Source organism: Chrysoperla carnea, chromosome 1, assembly GCF_905475395.1.
Source record: "Chrysoperla carnea chromosome 1, inChrCarn1.1, whole genome shotgun sequence".
NCBI classification, from domain to species: Eukaryota; Metazoa; Arthropoda; class Insecta; order Neuroptera; family Chrysopidae; genus Chrysoperla; species Chrysoperla carnea.
The window spans coordinates 83212092-83226148 of NC_058337.1; the positions used below are offsets into that span (position 1 = coordinate 83212092).

The window sequence follows — 14057 nt, forward strand, 5'->3', positions numbered from 1 at the left end:
AACATAAAATTAATTGTGAACCCAAGTAAGTAAACAAATTATAGTCCATTGATATTGATAGGTATTTATACAGTTAGTCAAATATATGACAGTCTAATTCATATTAGTCTAAGATCCCAATTAGGATCGACCTTCACCCATCTCTTTACCGAATGAAAGTTATTTTTTATGAAATATAAAATGTTAACAAATATCCCTGCAATGGGTTGCCTAAAAAAATGTGGTCCAGACTACTTTTAGTGAAAATATCAAGAGTAAAATTTTTTGAAATTTTTCACTGACTTACATATCTAACGAATATTGATCTACTCGAAAGTAAAAGCCATAAAGAATATGCAGCAGCTATGCTGTCTGCCTCTTTTCGTTCACTATTTTCGCATTTATACAAGTTGTGAATAGTAATTACGTTCATCTGTTAATTCATTGCCTCACATATATAAATAAAGATAATTTTATTGCAAATACGGTGATATGATTTTCCACAAAATATCAGTCAAAAAATAAAGTTTACAAGCTTTCCAAGTTTTGATGTTTCTATTAAAAGTTGTCTGGACCATATTTTTTAGGGCAACCCACAACAGGGATATTTGTAAATATTTTACATTTCATAAAAAATAACTTTCATTCGGTAAACAGATGGGTGAAGGTCGACCTTAATTCGGATCTTGTACTATATAGTTTTTGTAGAAAAGGAAAATTTTAATAAAATGAACAGCTTGTCTTAAGTAACTCTCAATAGCCAAAGAATATGAAAAGTAGGACAATGAGGACACCGAAGAGAAAGCTCTCAGAGTGACAGTATATCTGGTAATTATAGACAGACTTGGGGTTAAATTTCAAAGAGGTGAGAATTGTACAGCAATTTTTACAGTCGTTTCTAAGCAATTTGATCAATTTGAATACTGGAGAAATTTAAAATAGACCAAATTTGTTAGTAATTATGTATTCTGGTGATTTAGAAAAATGCTTTTTTGATGAATGTATCCGTCTATGTTCTTATTTAATAACGATAGCTTGAGCCGGAGAACTGCCCCAACAAGTTACGCAATTTTACAAGTTCTGAGAAATAAAGAACTTGAAACTAATAAGAACTAAAAAAAGATCTTTATTTGATAGATTTTTATTAGGAAGGGCGCAAATTAAACTGCTTACGAGCGCAATATTTATTTTAGTTCCGAAATATTGGGCCTCCACCCCAATAAATTTTTAGGAGGGAGGGGGGAAAAGTACCTTAACCCCCATTGTTGCCGTTCCTGAATAAAACTCTAGATTGGGAAATGATGTCAGTTATGCACATTACTGTTCTCTGCAAGTCATCAAACAGCATAAGAGACTGCAACGATTAAATCGTCTAGAATTTCATATATTGTTGTAAAATTAGAAACGCAATTTCGATGTAATGTGTATGTGATAGCTAAAATTTCCGGCAATAATACTAATTTTTATCATGATTAACTTATTATCAGATGCGTAGTCAAATGGCTATTTGCCTAAGTTTGTTTAGGTATGCATACGAGCGAGAAAACACAAATATAAATGATTACACCTGTAGTACACTACCTATGCCTGTTTTATTGTATAACTCATTCTATACTCATCATACAAAACAAAGTTATTGAATTGGGTTCAATTCCCTTTGCGCGCGTAGCACATGACGTTCTGCTTTGATTCACAATTAGTTACGGACTAAATCTATTCTGGCTGCACAACATAGCACAGCTACAGTGTGAAATAAAAATAATGTAAATACAAATAAAATAACCAAATAATTGTATATTATTTATATGTGAAATAATATCTAATTATCATTAGGAAGGCTCCATTTATTTTAGATCAAAGAAATATGAATTAATATTTTGACCTAAAACCTGACTACGGCAAGACACACAAACATAGTACAGTAGGAATGCCTCAATGCCCTCAATTGCATTTCGTTGCAATTATTTCGGATGTGGTATTGTCAAAGATAAATATTATCAAAGATAATAAATGAGAACTCTATGACATTTCGAACTAAATTTTGATTTCCTAGATCTATTTTGTATACGTAGATACGTATTTCGACTACCATTTAATCATCATCAGTAAAAAAGTTAAAATAAATTATGAAAGTAATTAATTTTTCAATTTCAAAATCTATTATTAATTCTAAAAATTCAACTTTAACTTTGGAATTTTTATTAAATTCGAAATTTCGAGCGTTTTCGTGCAAACTATCAAAATAATTTTTTGATTGTTTGAGTTCCGAAATTTATATTTTAATTTTAGCTTTTTAACCCAGTAATATACATCATTCGTAAATATCATTCCCATAATAGTAAAATCGGCAGAAGATAGATGTATGACGGAAGAGTTGGTTTTATTTTATGTTGGACCTCACAAACAAGGAAAATAAATAATAATACTAATATCTATATGTAATATATTTATTCTCTTTGTTTGTAAGGCCCAACATAAAATGAACCAACTCTATACAGACGCATACAAACCAGAAAATGTACAGTTTTCAATAATTACCGGGTGTACGATGTCAAATCAAACGTCGTATAGCCTCCACTACATAATTGAATTATATATTATCATTTAAAATCTTGTTTACATGTCAACGAATTTGTGTTTCATTATTTTATGAACATTTGATTTTGAAAAGGATTCAATAGAATCATTCGGCCTCAAAGCTGTTGTATACTGACCCACTCTGCGGGTTAATGATGTCTCGCGAAAATTTATTTCTTAGTTTCAAGTCTAGTAGAGATTCACAGTTTAATTTATTTTGTAAAATAAATTTTGTTGAAACACAACAAATTATACGCCAAACACACCAGTTTCCAATTACCACTGCTCTGAAGGATCAAATTTTGCCGGGCTCGTCGCTGCATGATCACACAATGATAGTAAAAAATTATTTATTTATGTATTTTACGATAAAATATTGTAATAATTATTAATTAAGTATAGTAAAAAACCGGATACTTATCCCGTTTTGATCTGATATTATCCGTTGAAAATGATTAAATTAGATGAGTCACAAAATCAAAACATTGATCATTATCATTTTTATTTTCATTATTATAAAACTCCGCTTTATAAATTTTATTAATATATTTTAATTTATTAATAAAAATTATTAGGGCATTATTCTTAAGTCCCAAAATATGTTTTTGTATGGTATAATGTATAATTTCAAAGGATTTTGCCTTGTTCTTTTCTATTCTCTTCCTATAGAATAGCACAAACAACTAAATCGGAACATTCCCTAATATTGCATTTTAGCAGGCATGGATTGGCCAAGACAAAAAAATTTGCATTCTCGTATCCTTTCAAATTATCTGCATTCTCTTATTTTAATTGCGACTGAACTACTATTGGTTTTTCTAAATCAGATACAGGCGAAACTTGTTCAGCAAAGTCATATGATAGCTTAAAATTTTTAATATCACAATATAGTAAAATATCGGAACTCATTAAAAACCTGGGTTTGTCGGATTTCTGGATTTGTTCGAATTACTGGAATTGTATAAAATAATTCATGATCAATAAAATAAAGCATTTCATAATCTACTAATTTAACAAGGTTTATTTATTACACGCTTAAGGTTTACGCTTAAGGTGTCGGACTACTGAATGTTCGGATTTCAATTTATATCGGTCGCAATAGTCGATATGTCGTTATATCTGATGTTATAACCGATGCATTAATATATGTGTTTATATAGAAATTAGATCAGAACCTTTATATTTCGTCATTATAGGTTTGTCGTTATAAATGATGTCATTAAAACCAGCTTTGACTACAGTAATTTTTACGATTGGCTACTAAAGTGCAATAGCCATAGCTGATTAAGCTGCCATTCCACTATTTGTATTACACTCATGTCTCGCTATGTAGCATTTTCGTTTCCATAACACTTGTAAAGTTACATCTTCGAAGACTTGCACAACATTCTAGGTCTAGGCTTTAGTTGACGAAAAGCTTTTAAGAATTATTTCTAAAATAAAAGTAAAGCTATTTTGTAAGAATATTCTTTATTTTAATGTTTTCTTTACAATACATTAAATTCTTATGTATATTGTTATAATTCAGTCAAAAAATTATTTCATCAAATTAATATGAAGTCGTACAAAAAATGTGTTTACATTTTTCCAAACGATCAATTAATTCACTGAAAAATAATTAAATGCTAAAAAATATCACATAGTGAAAAACTAACTATTTTTTTAAAATTATTTATAAATTTTCTAATTTTTAAAGTGAACTAATTCATCGTATTCTTGGATATAAAGTTTTTCAAAAGGAGTAAAATTTTATAAAGCAGTGTCATTATGTTGTATGAAACAATGGATCAGTGGTATTGTTTAGGATGTGAAATTGAAAATTTCGTACCACAAACTCAAATGCAAATTGAAGTTTAACAACTAGGACACAGTAGAGGAATTTGAATTGATTAATCACATATTCCATGGGTTTTTCGTTTATTCGACTAGTATTTGTTAGACACGTATTATATCAGTATTCGACTTTCATATTTAAACAAATTGAATTAAATTAAAATTCACATGATTTAAAAAAAATTTCCGGGGGCACAATGATAATTTCATATTCCGTTGTTTAAGTTTCCGAGTATGAAGTCGTTCAACATGAATTTAATTGTGCAAAGACTTGTCGACATTATGCAAATCCCCTACTGACCAATATATTAAAAATTTATAATGTAAAACAATCAAATCTGTAATTTTTGATCCCTAAGCAAATAACACAACCACTTCCTAAAAGACTCATTTTGACAGCGACATTTTTTTTAATTGGCAATTTTTCTAAAAGGGGTAAGTTAGGCAAGTTTTTCAAGGGTAAGTAAGTTTTTCCTCTTAAAAAAAGTTGAGGTAGTAGGGCTTTATCAAAACATGCATCCCTTTAAATTTTCCAGCTTTGCTAGCCCATGCGAAGCAAGTTGAATGATATAATTTTATTCAGATGGATACTGAGGCTTTATCGTATCCAAATAAATATCTACATAACTAAGTAGAATAACAAATTTTGAAAAACTTCATATTATTCACAAAAAAAAAAATTAAAATCCTACTTTCAATTGTAAGTAATCGGATGAAGTTCAGAAACAATACCAATTAATTTACTCTGAAATGCACTAAAAGAGAATTTTTCATCAAAACGATGTCGACCATTCGTTCCTATTCGATCAGCAATTTCTGTATTTAGTACAATTCTCGACATATTGTTCGCAAATTTACCACTATTTGCATCACTCAAAAACCCTGTAATTTGATCAATAACAGTTTCTGTTGGACCACCTGAATTACACGCAATTACCGGTTTCCCCGCATACATAGCTTCTAATGGCACAATCCCAAAATGTTCGTTACTGGGCGTATACAACAGACAATTGCATTGCTTTAACAGTGAAACTTTTTGCATATCGGTTGGTGATTTTAAAAAACGTACTTTATTTAAAATATTCATATTTTCCGCTGCTTTTACTAATTCTTGAAAATATTCTACATTCTCAGAAACTCTTGAATCATATCCACCAGCTATTATTAAATAAATTGGTTCAAATTCTTGTGTGGATAACATATCTTTGAGTTCAACAAATGCTTCTATCGCTAATAAAATATTCTTTTTACGTTCATAACGATTTATCGATAGAAAAATAATCGCATTTCTTGGTATATCATGGCAAATATCTTGAATGGGAACGACTTTAAATAAATCAAAATTCGATGTATTTATCGATGGATATAAAACTTCGATATTTAAATCCCACAGGCTACGGAACGTGTTTTTAAAAACTGATGATGTGAAATAACTATTTACCAAGGTTTTATGCGCCCAATATATGGAATATTCTTCCATTAAATTCAATGGCATTCGATATATTTGTTTCAAGGTACCACCCGGTTGACTTAGTAGCATATCAGGATAATGACAATAGTAAATAATTTTTGATTTTGTAAATAACCGTAAAATCGGTATAACTACCGAAATTGAATCCACAAATATTATATCAGCTGTTTTATCAAATAATATTATATGAAATGCAGCTAAAATAAATCGAAAATATGCACAAAGTGCAACACACTTGCCAAATATTGAACGTGGAAACCAATCAGCGACCACTTTTATATCAAACGTTCCATCTTTAGTTTCACTAAAACAATGACTGGGATCATGATGATTTGTGACAAATTTAACTTGGTAATTATTTTCGTGTAATGCTAATGCTGCATCTACTACAAGACGTTCAGCTCCACCAATTCCTAAATCTGGATGAATGAATATCACTTTGGCCATAATTATCTGCAACAAAATACGGTTACGTTTAAAATAGCAAATAATTTTTTTTATTTATTTATGGAAAAGTAGTATTTACATGTTTGATTTGTGATTAATTTACATTTACAGGAGCATTCTTTTCTATTTAGCGGTTCATTTGCAATGCATAACTCATATTTGTTTATTTTATCTAATGCGTATTTGATGGAAATTAGGAAATTTTCAACTTAATAGCAAAGCATTACGTGTCAAAATCCAACAAGTGATAAAAAAATATTGTATCTAAACACACATCCAAGAAATTAAAATTTTTTTTCAAGCACTTGAAATTGTTTACGATATATATAATTTATGGAGATGCCGGTTATATTATTAAATGAATGTACAGAAATTTTTATTTATTTGGATCTTTTTATTAATGAATTTTGTTAATTCCATTTTGTTGAAATATGTACCTAATGCGCATATTTTTTAATTTAATGTTTTTATAAACATTGTTGTCCATAGTATGCTTCAAAACACTTCAAAACTATTTTACATATGGAAATTATTTGGACGTCAAAATATTTATGACGTTTATGATTAAAGGTCATAACATAATTTTTCGGTAATTATTCAAGATATTGATTGATTTCGTTTATAAAAACTTGTTAAATACCTAATTAAAGGCATGAGAAAACATTTAAACTAGGATTTTATCAAAATGGAATCAAAGATGTTAATGTAATTTATGTTAAAACTAGAGTGCTAGGATATTATTTGAAATATAAACTTTTTGTATGGGTATGGGGTGTTAACGCTAAGATCAACCTAAATCTTTTAACTATGGGCAAAGCTGATTTTTTCATTTTTACCCACTCTTGAACATGCTAGAAAGACCCGAGTTTTCTGCATTCGACAGCAAAAGACTTAAATTTTACGGAACAGTTTTTAAAACTTTAACTTTCCCATCGTAACTTCCCCCTATCTTATGAATGAATTGAGCTACTTCTTACGACTTTACTATACTTATCAACTTGATTATATTTTCAACGTAAAATAACAAAAAAAGAGCTGTAATATCTAAGCTCTCTCGGTTATTTATATATAACTACGTTGAGTATCGGTCTATATTTCATAAGTCTATAAAAATTAAATATTTAATAACTTTATTTTTAATCTTTGTAAAGCATCTACACTTTGAAAACAGATCTGTGAAAAGAACCAAAATAGTAATCTTCCGTACATGTAAATGAAATAAAATTTAAATATTACCTATATTTAATTTATTCTTTATTTTAAATCATCTCGATATGTTTATTAAAAACTTATTCTCATAAAAAACAAACTTTTAATTAATGGGCCAGAGCATTTGTTGTCAAAATGTGGCTTTTGACTAAAGATAATTTTACTTGCAATTACTATTTTAAAATAATTTCTAATTTAAACGTCGAATTCGAATTTTTTTTGATTAATTAAGCGTTTGAATAAATAGCTGTAAAATACCAAAACCCGAATAATTTTTATTTAATGGTTTTAGTACGAATGAATTAAATTGACTTTTGAAAGTTTATACACTTTCGATTTGATTTTTCCTGGGCTCTAAGTGATGCTATACTTAAATATTTTTTCACTATGTCCTACACGAACCCAAAATCTAAAAAAAATATGAATTAATTAAATCCTTAAAGGCATTAATGAGTACCGTTAAAAACCACTTAACTATGTCTATGATTAAAATGATATAGCTTAAACAGTTTCGAAAAAGAATTTTTTTGAAATAAAAAAGATTAATTATATATTTATAAACCCAATTATTTAAGTTTATTTTTAATTTTATTAGCATTATTTAAAAAATAAATTTTTTTCTGCTTAGTATTTAAATAAATATCGAAACGTCTTTTCCATTCATATCATACTCGTACCTTTGCGGACTTCTCTATTGATTGAAAGCGTGACGAAATTTCGTCTGCAATTTGCTTCAATTTTAATATAAAATAAAATGTAAGTAAAATGAAAAATAAATATTGAATAATATTTACTTAATGATATATTACCGCGAAACTTAACAAATTTCAATAGTAATAAGTATTTCGTGAAGTATGATGAAATCTAACCTCAAAACTAGGTTACAGGATGTTTTAATAAGTATGGTTTTATTTTTTTTTAGCAAAATGCCGCTTTCGTGTCGTTTTTACAAAGAAAAATATCCTGAAGTGGATGATGTAGTCATGGTAAACGTTCGATCCATTGCTGAAATGGGAGCATATGTTCATTTGTTGGAGTATAACAATATCGAAGGCATGATATTGTTAAGTGAGTTGTCTAGAAGGCGTATTAGATCCATAAATAAGTTAATTCGAGTGGGTAAAACGGAACCAGTTGTGGTTATTCGTGTGGATAAAGAAAAAGGGTATATTGATTTATCAAAACGGCGTGTTTCTGCCGAAGACGTTGATAAATGTACAGAACGTTTTTCAAAAGCAAAAGCAGTCAACTCAATATTAAGGCATGTAGCTGAGCTATTGCATTATGAAAATGATGCACAATTAGAAGAATTATACCAGAAAACTGCCTGGTTCTTAGAAGAAAAACATAATGCAAAACCTAGTGCATCGTACGATTTCTTTAAACAAGCTGTTCTGTAAGTATTAAAGTTTTAGGAGTTCTTAAGCGAATAAAGTAAATTTTTTAATTAAAATTGCTTTTATTTTGGTAAAAATACATAACAAAATGCTATATTTTTGTATTTAGAGATCCAACAATCTTAGCCGAGTGTGGATTAGATGAGAAAACTAAAGAAGTATTGTTAAATAATATTAAACGAAAATTAACATCGCAAGCAGTTAAAATTCGCGCCGATATCGAATGCGCGTGCTATGGCTATGAAGGAATTGATGCAGTTAAAGCGGCTTTGAAGTCCGGATTAGCTCTTTCAACTGAAGAATTACCTATTAAAATTAATTTAATTGCGCCACCTTTATATGGTTAGTATAATTTTTATATCATGTGTATATGAAATATATAAAGGTATACTAAGTTTGTAACGCTTAAAAATATTGATGCTCTGAACAAAATTTTAGTATAGGTTTTCATAAAAACCATTGCCGGTTGTCCTTTCGTCTCTCCGTCTGTCGTCATGATAACTCAAAAACGAAAAGAGTTATCAAGTTGAAATTTTTATAGCGTGTTCAGGACATAAAAAGTCTTATTTAAGTTCGTAAATGATCAATAAAGGTAAATTAGGTCTCGTCCACCGTTAGAGATAGAACGAAAGTTTAAATATAAAAAATGTTCCTTATAAAAAACTTATCTACTTTTGTTTGAAACATTTATTCGTTAACATCACTGTTTACCCGCGAGGGAGGAAATTAGGTTAGAGCATTAAACATGTATCAAGTATACATTTATTTTATGTATGTAGGTATTTGCTTATTAATATTTTCACTGAGGAAGTGAGAAGAAAGATACTCTTCTTACTTTGTGTTTAAGAGTGGCTATTTTTCTTTACTTACATGACGTAAAAAGCAAACGTTGCGTAATCGACTCTGTCTATGCATGGTATTTCAACAATTAATTCAGTCAATTGTTTGTCTTGTTATTATAGCAATCGGGCTATCAAAATATTTGTACTCAAGTAAAAATTCAGTAGGTGTTCAAAAAGTTGTACCCATGTTCAATTTTTTGCCGATAACTTTTAACTAGTAACTCCAATAAAGCTTGAGCAGAGTAACTTATTATCAGTCAACAAATCTGCCAAATCATGTAATTATGTATTTTTTTAAATATAATAGAAAAGATAATAAAGAAAAATATAATATCTGAAAAAACCTACAAAATGACTGAAAGGCCCAAATTCGCTTATATATTAAATAAAATTTTTATGAAAAACGAAATTTTGAAGGAATTCTTGATTTATCAGTTTTCTTCAACTTGAAGAGGTTAAATAATTACAGGAAAATTAATAATAATTAAATTTAATGAAATAAATTTTGCTTTTATGATTGAAAAAAAATTGTAATGCTCTAATGCTATACAATGAAATAAATAAGTTTTTCGTGGATAAAAACCATCACGGTGAAAAAAAAAGAAATATAACTGCCTTTTAAATCACAAAAAAAGGTGCACTCAGTTATAAGCTTTATTTTCTCTTTCACTTGCTACCATGATGGCAATTTATTAACCTCTTATTATTCTTTATTATATAAAGAGATCTAAAATTTAATTTAGAAGCGAATGTTGAAGAATGTGGATGTCAGCCCTTAATGAACAGTAATTTTAGTTGTCATTATATTAGACGATTGAGATTTTTTGTGGAACGAAATATAGACGTGTTTTACTCATTCGACATGGTACAATTCTATAATCGATGATATTTTAGATTGATCATATATTCTTTTTCAGTAATGACAACAAGTACACCAGAAAAACAAGACGGTTTAAAAGCACTTCAAGATGCTATCGATATAATTAAAGAAACAATCACGAAACTTGGTGGTGTATTCACTGTTAAAATGGCGGTAAGATTTGAACATCATCATAATTTGTATGTAATCATGTTTTTTTTTAAATATATTGTTTTATTGTTGTAGCCTAAAGTTGTAACTGCTACAGACGAAGCTGAGTTAGCCCGACAAATGGAACGATTAGAACAAGAAAATGCTGAAGTTGCAGGTGACGAAGACGAAGAAGAAGAAGAAGGACAAGTGTATAATGATGGTGAACATCAAAATGGTGATGCGCATGGGGATGAAAATGATGAAGACGAAGATTAAACGAAACTTTTAAGTTGTATTTTACATTTATATTGAAATATTATTACTTACATGAATAAATTTTTTGATAAAATTTTCATTTGGAAAAATTTCTCTATTTATTTATGAAATTATCCTGCACACAAAATTTTTTTATTTGATTTTATTAACTTTAATAATATCAAATCGACTAAGTCGATTTGCTTAATATACTAGAAACATTATAAAATAATACAAAAAGTCATGTGCCTGCTCAGTTAGCAATGGAACCAAGGTGTACACTTTATAGTCAAATACATGTCGAATAATTTTTGATTAATATAGAAAATATACAAAACCGAGGAATCGAACATGGATATCTTAGTTTTGTGTTAAGCGGTTTAACCTTTCGCCCCATTAAGTTATGGTCGGTTGTACAATTTCCAACAAATAAAATAAGAAAAGTTGATAAAAGTATTTTGATTTTTGTTCAATACTCAATTTTATAAAAAATTCATTTGCAAAAAACTCGATTTCGATATTTCGTGTAAGAATTTTAATATAGTTACATTGCTATATTTTTTATTAAGTTATACTTGTTCTTAATCATAGCTGACATAAGTGTATTAAAATTCCCACACACGCTATCGATTATCTATTTCGATTTGCTATCGATGAAATCAAAGAAGTCATATCTACAAACATATTTAAATATCCGCAAACAACTTTCCCCTATTATTTATTGTCCATATTGTTTAAAAAAAATTCACACAAATAATTTGTTAATAATGAAAACTATGAAAAGCTGAGAGTTAACTTTTGAAGGCATGTGTAGGATTATTGATTATAGGGTGTAGACATATACAAACTACTCAAGGAAAGACTTCAAAAATAAAAAATAAGTGACTTGTTGCAATCTAATTAAAATTATTTATTAAATAAAAATAATAATAATATAAGCATATTTGAAAATGGAAGAAGATATTTGTGGGTTAAAATTTTTCACATCGGAACAAATTTCCACAACAAACGATAGCTGTGATGCTTACCAAAATGTAACAACACCATCAAATTTTTACGACAATACAGTGAGTAGTACATTTAGCTTAACACTTTTTGTCAACAAAGATGATAAAATTAATGGAGAAATGCAAAATTACTTATGCGATTTTTCCCTACTGGAAAAATATCTTACTGGTAATCCAGAAAAAAGCGAAACAAACGTTCATCTTTACAATGCAATGAGTGAAAAATGTTCACAGGATAAAACAGAAATAGTAACTGTAAATCCATTAAAAAAACGTTTCGAATGTGAATTTTGCCAGCGTGCATTTAAGAAAAAATGCAATTTAATTGCACATGAACGAACCCACACTGGAGAACGCCCTTTTCAATGTACAATGTGCGATAAAAAATTTAGTGAATCGAGCAGCGTGTTTAAACATCAACGTGTTCACACCGGAGAACGACCCTATAAATGTGATATTTGTGATCGAGTTTTTAAACAAATTTGTAATTTAAAACGGCATCGAAATGAACATTATCGCCGTGTTTTTAAATGTGAGAAATGTAGTAAATGTTTTGTGAGAAATAATCATTTGTTACAGCATCAATTAATACATAATAATTCTTTTGAAGAGAATTCAACGGACTCGAAAGAAGTAAATTAAGGTTTAACTTTTTAGTTGGAACGTTTTATAAAAACAAAAAATGCAAGTTATAAGATTGTAGCTCTATTAATTCTCTCTCTGTGAAAAAATCGAAGAAATGCCTGCCAAATAATACGTATACGTTCGGGCTACGGGTTGTTTCACTTATAAAATATGTGGCACACCCGGCCACATATACACAGTTTCGGAAAAATATGTTCAAAATGTTTTCCACATGATAATTTTTTATTTCTCAAACAAATCACGCGGTTTTTTTTTGTTTTTTTTTTTTTAATACGAACTCCGAGGTTATATTTTTAACATGAGCTTTTTTCTCTAAATAAAGTAAAGAATAAATCATAAGACTGGATGCTTAAGGCTACACCTTGTTGTATGGTGAGTTATTATATTAATTAATAGGAACACACTATATAAGTAATTCTTATAGAGTGTTCTCAGCCTGGTAGATGAAAAATGGAGATAGCAAAATGAAGTTGTTAAGTTACACTCTGTGTAGTATTTATTTTCTCGATTTATTTTATTCGAAGTAACAATTAATATTGGTTCAAACACTGGTATGGTGACCATTTCTTGGATGTCATTTCTAAAGACAATATTTTACCGTGATTAAAACACCACCTTATACTGGTTGTTTAATTTACATCTTGGCATAATGCATTGAACACGAGTACGAGAGAGTACGTATGTATACATTAAGCAATGCGCTCAAGAAAGACGTGTTATAGACATGTTTTCTTAATATAAGTTGCATGCAGCTTCGATATGCGTTAAGTTGTACACAACACACACAGCAAAACTATCGTGCAGCTTAAAGGGAACCAAAGCCTATAGCACCTCTTTCTTACACGCATTGCTTAACGTATGCACTCTGTCATACTCGGAGATACCTATGCCAAGATGTAAATTAAACGCATGGTATAAAATATATGACAGTTTTACTTCATAGACATATGCGATAATTTCAAGATTAACGCGAATAGTTTTTTTCTATAGCCAACTGTCACCTTACCAATGGAGGTTTCAGCTTTTTAATTTTACTATATAGTAATATTACTATACATATTTTAAAATAAGTGATAAAGAAAAAAGTAGTGACTGATTTACAGAGGATTTGAAAAATTGGGATGATTTAACAGGATGAATCGTAGATCACTAACTAACTAGGCTAGCTTTTAAATTTCTATTTACTTATGACTTAGAAAATAAGTAGTGAAATTCGAAATATGAATATAGCAAATAATTGAAAAAAGAACTTCTATGAAACCGTCCTTGGAAACTACTCTTTTAAAAAACTCATATACTCAAGAAAGAAAAAAATTTAGTGCCAAAAGACCATTTTGTCAATCTATTTAAACTGTTGCTAAAATGCGTGGTTTAATTTGATTT

At 29.0% G+C, this 14057-nt stretch overlaps 3 protein-coding genes across 3 annotated transcripts; 2 read left to right on the top strand and 1 right to left on the bottom strand.

The window, feature by feature from the left end:
- Window positions 1-4235: 4235 nt before the first annotated feature.
- LOC123300429 (alpha-1,3/1,6-mannosyltransferase ALG2) lies at window positions 4236-6570 on the bottom strand. Its single transcript, XM_044883005.1, has 2 exons — window positions 6387-6570; window positions 4236-6313 (listed from the first exon to the last, which is right to left on the bottom strand). Exon 2 carries the CDS (start codon window positions 6305-6307, stop codon window positions 5084-5086), a length of 1224 nt encoding a protein of 407 aa, XP_044738940.1. The 5' UTR covers window positions 6308-6313; window positions 6387-6570; the 3' UTR covers window positions 4236-5083.
- Window positions 6571-8162: 1592 nt separating this feature from the next.
- Window positions 8163-11120, top strand: LOC123304427 (eukaryotic translation initiation factor 2 subunit 1). Its single transcript, XM_044886358.1, has 5 exons — window positions 8163-8272; window positions 8439-8912; window positions 9023-9255; window positions 10673-10788; window positions 10861-11120. The coding sequence occupies exons 2-5, from the start codon at window positions 8443-8445 to the stop codon at window positions 11041-11043; spliced, it is 1002 nt and encodes a 333-aa protein (XP_044742293.1). The 5' UTR covers window positions 8163-8272; window positions 8439-8442; the 3' UTR covers window positions 11044-11120.
- An 852-nt stretch (window positions 11121-11972) lies between these two features.
- Window positions 11973-12671, top strand: LOC123291522 (zinc finger protein 84-like). Its single transcript, XM_044871836.1, has 2 exons — window positions 11973-12497; window positions 12609-12671. The coding sequence occupies exons 1-2, from the start codon at window positions 11973-11975 to the stop codon at window positions 12669-12671; spliced, it is 588 nt and encodes a 195-aa protein (XP_044727771.1).
- Window positions 12672-14057: the final 1386 nt, after the last annotated feature.

What these genes read in the sequence shown, in the direction of transcription:
- LOC123291522 (XM_044871836.1), top strand. Translation starts at nt 11,973, where the DNA reads ATGGAAGAAGATATTTGTGGGTTAAAATTTTTCACATCGGAACAAATT. An exon ending in AATGTGATATTTGTGATCGA is followed by an intron (nt 12,498 to 12,608) that starts GTTTTTAAACAA and finishes CATTTGTTACAG; the next exon opens with CATCAATTAATACATAATAA.
- LOC123300429 (XM_044883005.1), bottom strand. Translation starts at nt 6,307, where the DNA reads ATGGCCAAAGTGATATTCATTCATCCAGATTTAGGAATTGGTGGAGCT.
- LOC123304427 (XM_044886358.1), top strand. Translation starts at nt 8,443, where the DNA reads ATGCCGCTTTCGTGTCGTTTTTACAAAGAAAAATATCCTGAAGTGGAT. An exon ending in TTCTTTAAACAAGCTGTTCT is followed by an intron (nt 8,913 to 9,022) that starts GTAAGTATTAAA and finishes TTTTGTATTTAG; the next exon opens with AGATCCAACAATCTTAGCCG. An exon ending in AATTGCGCCACCTTTATATG is followed by an intron (nt 9,256 to 10,672) that starts GTTAGTATAATT and finishes ATTCTTTTTCAG; the next exon opens with TAATGACAACAAGTACACCA.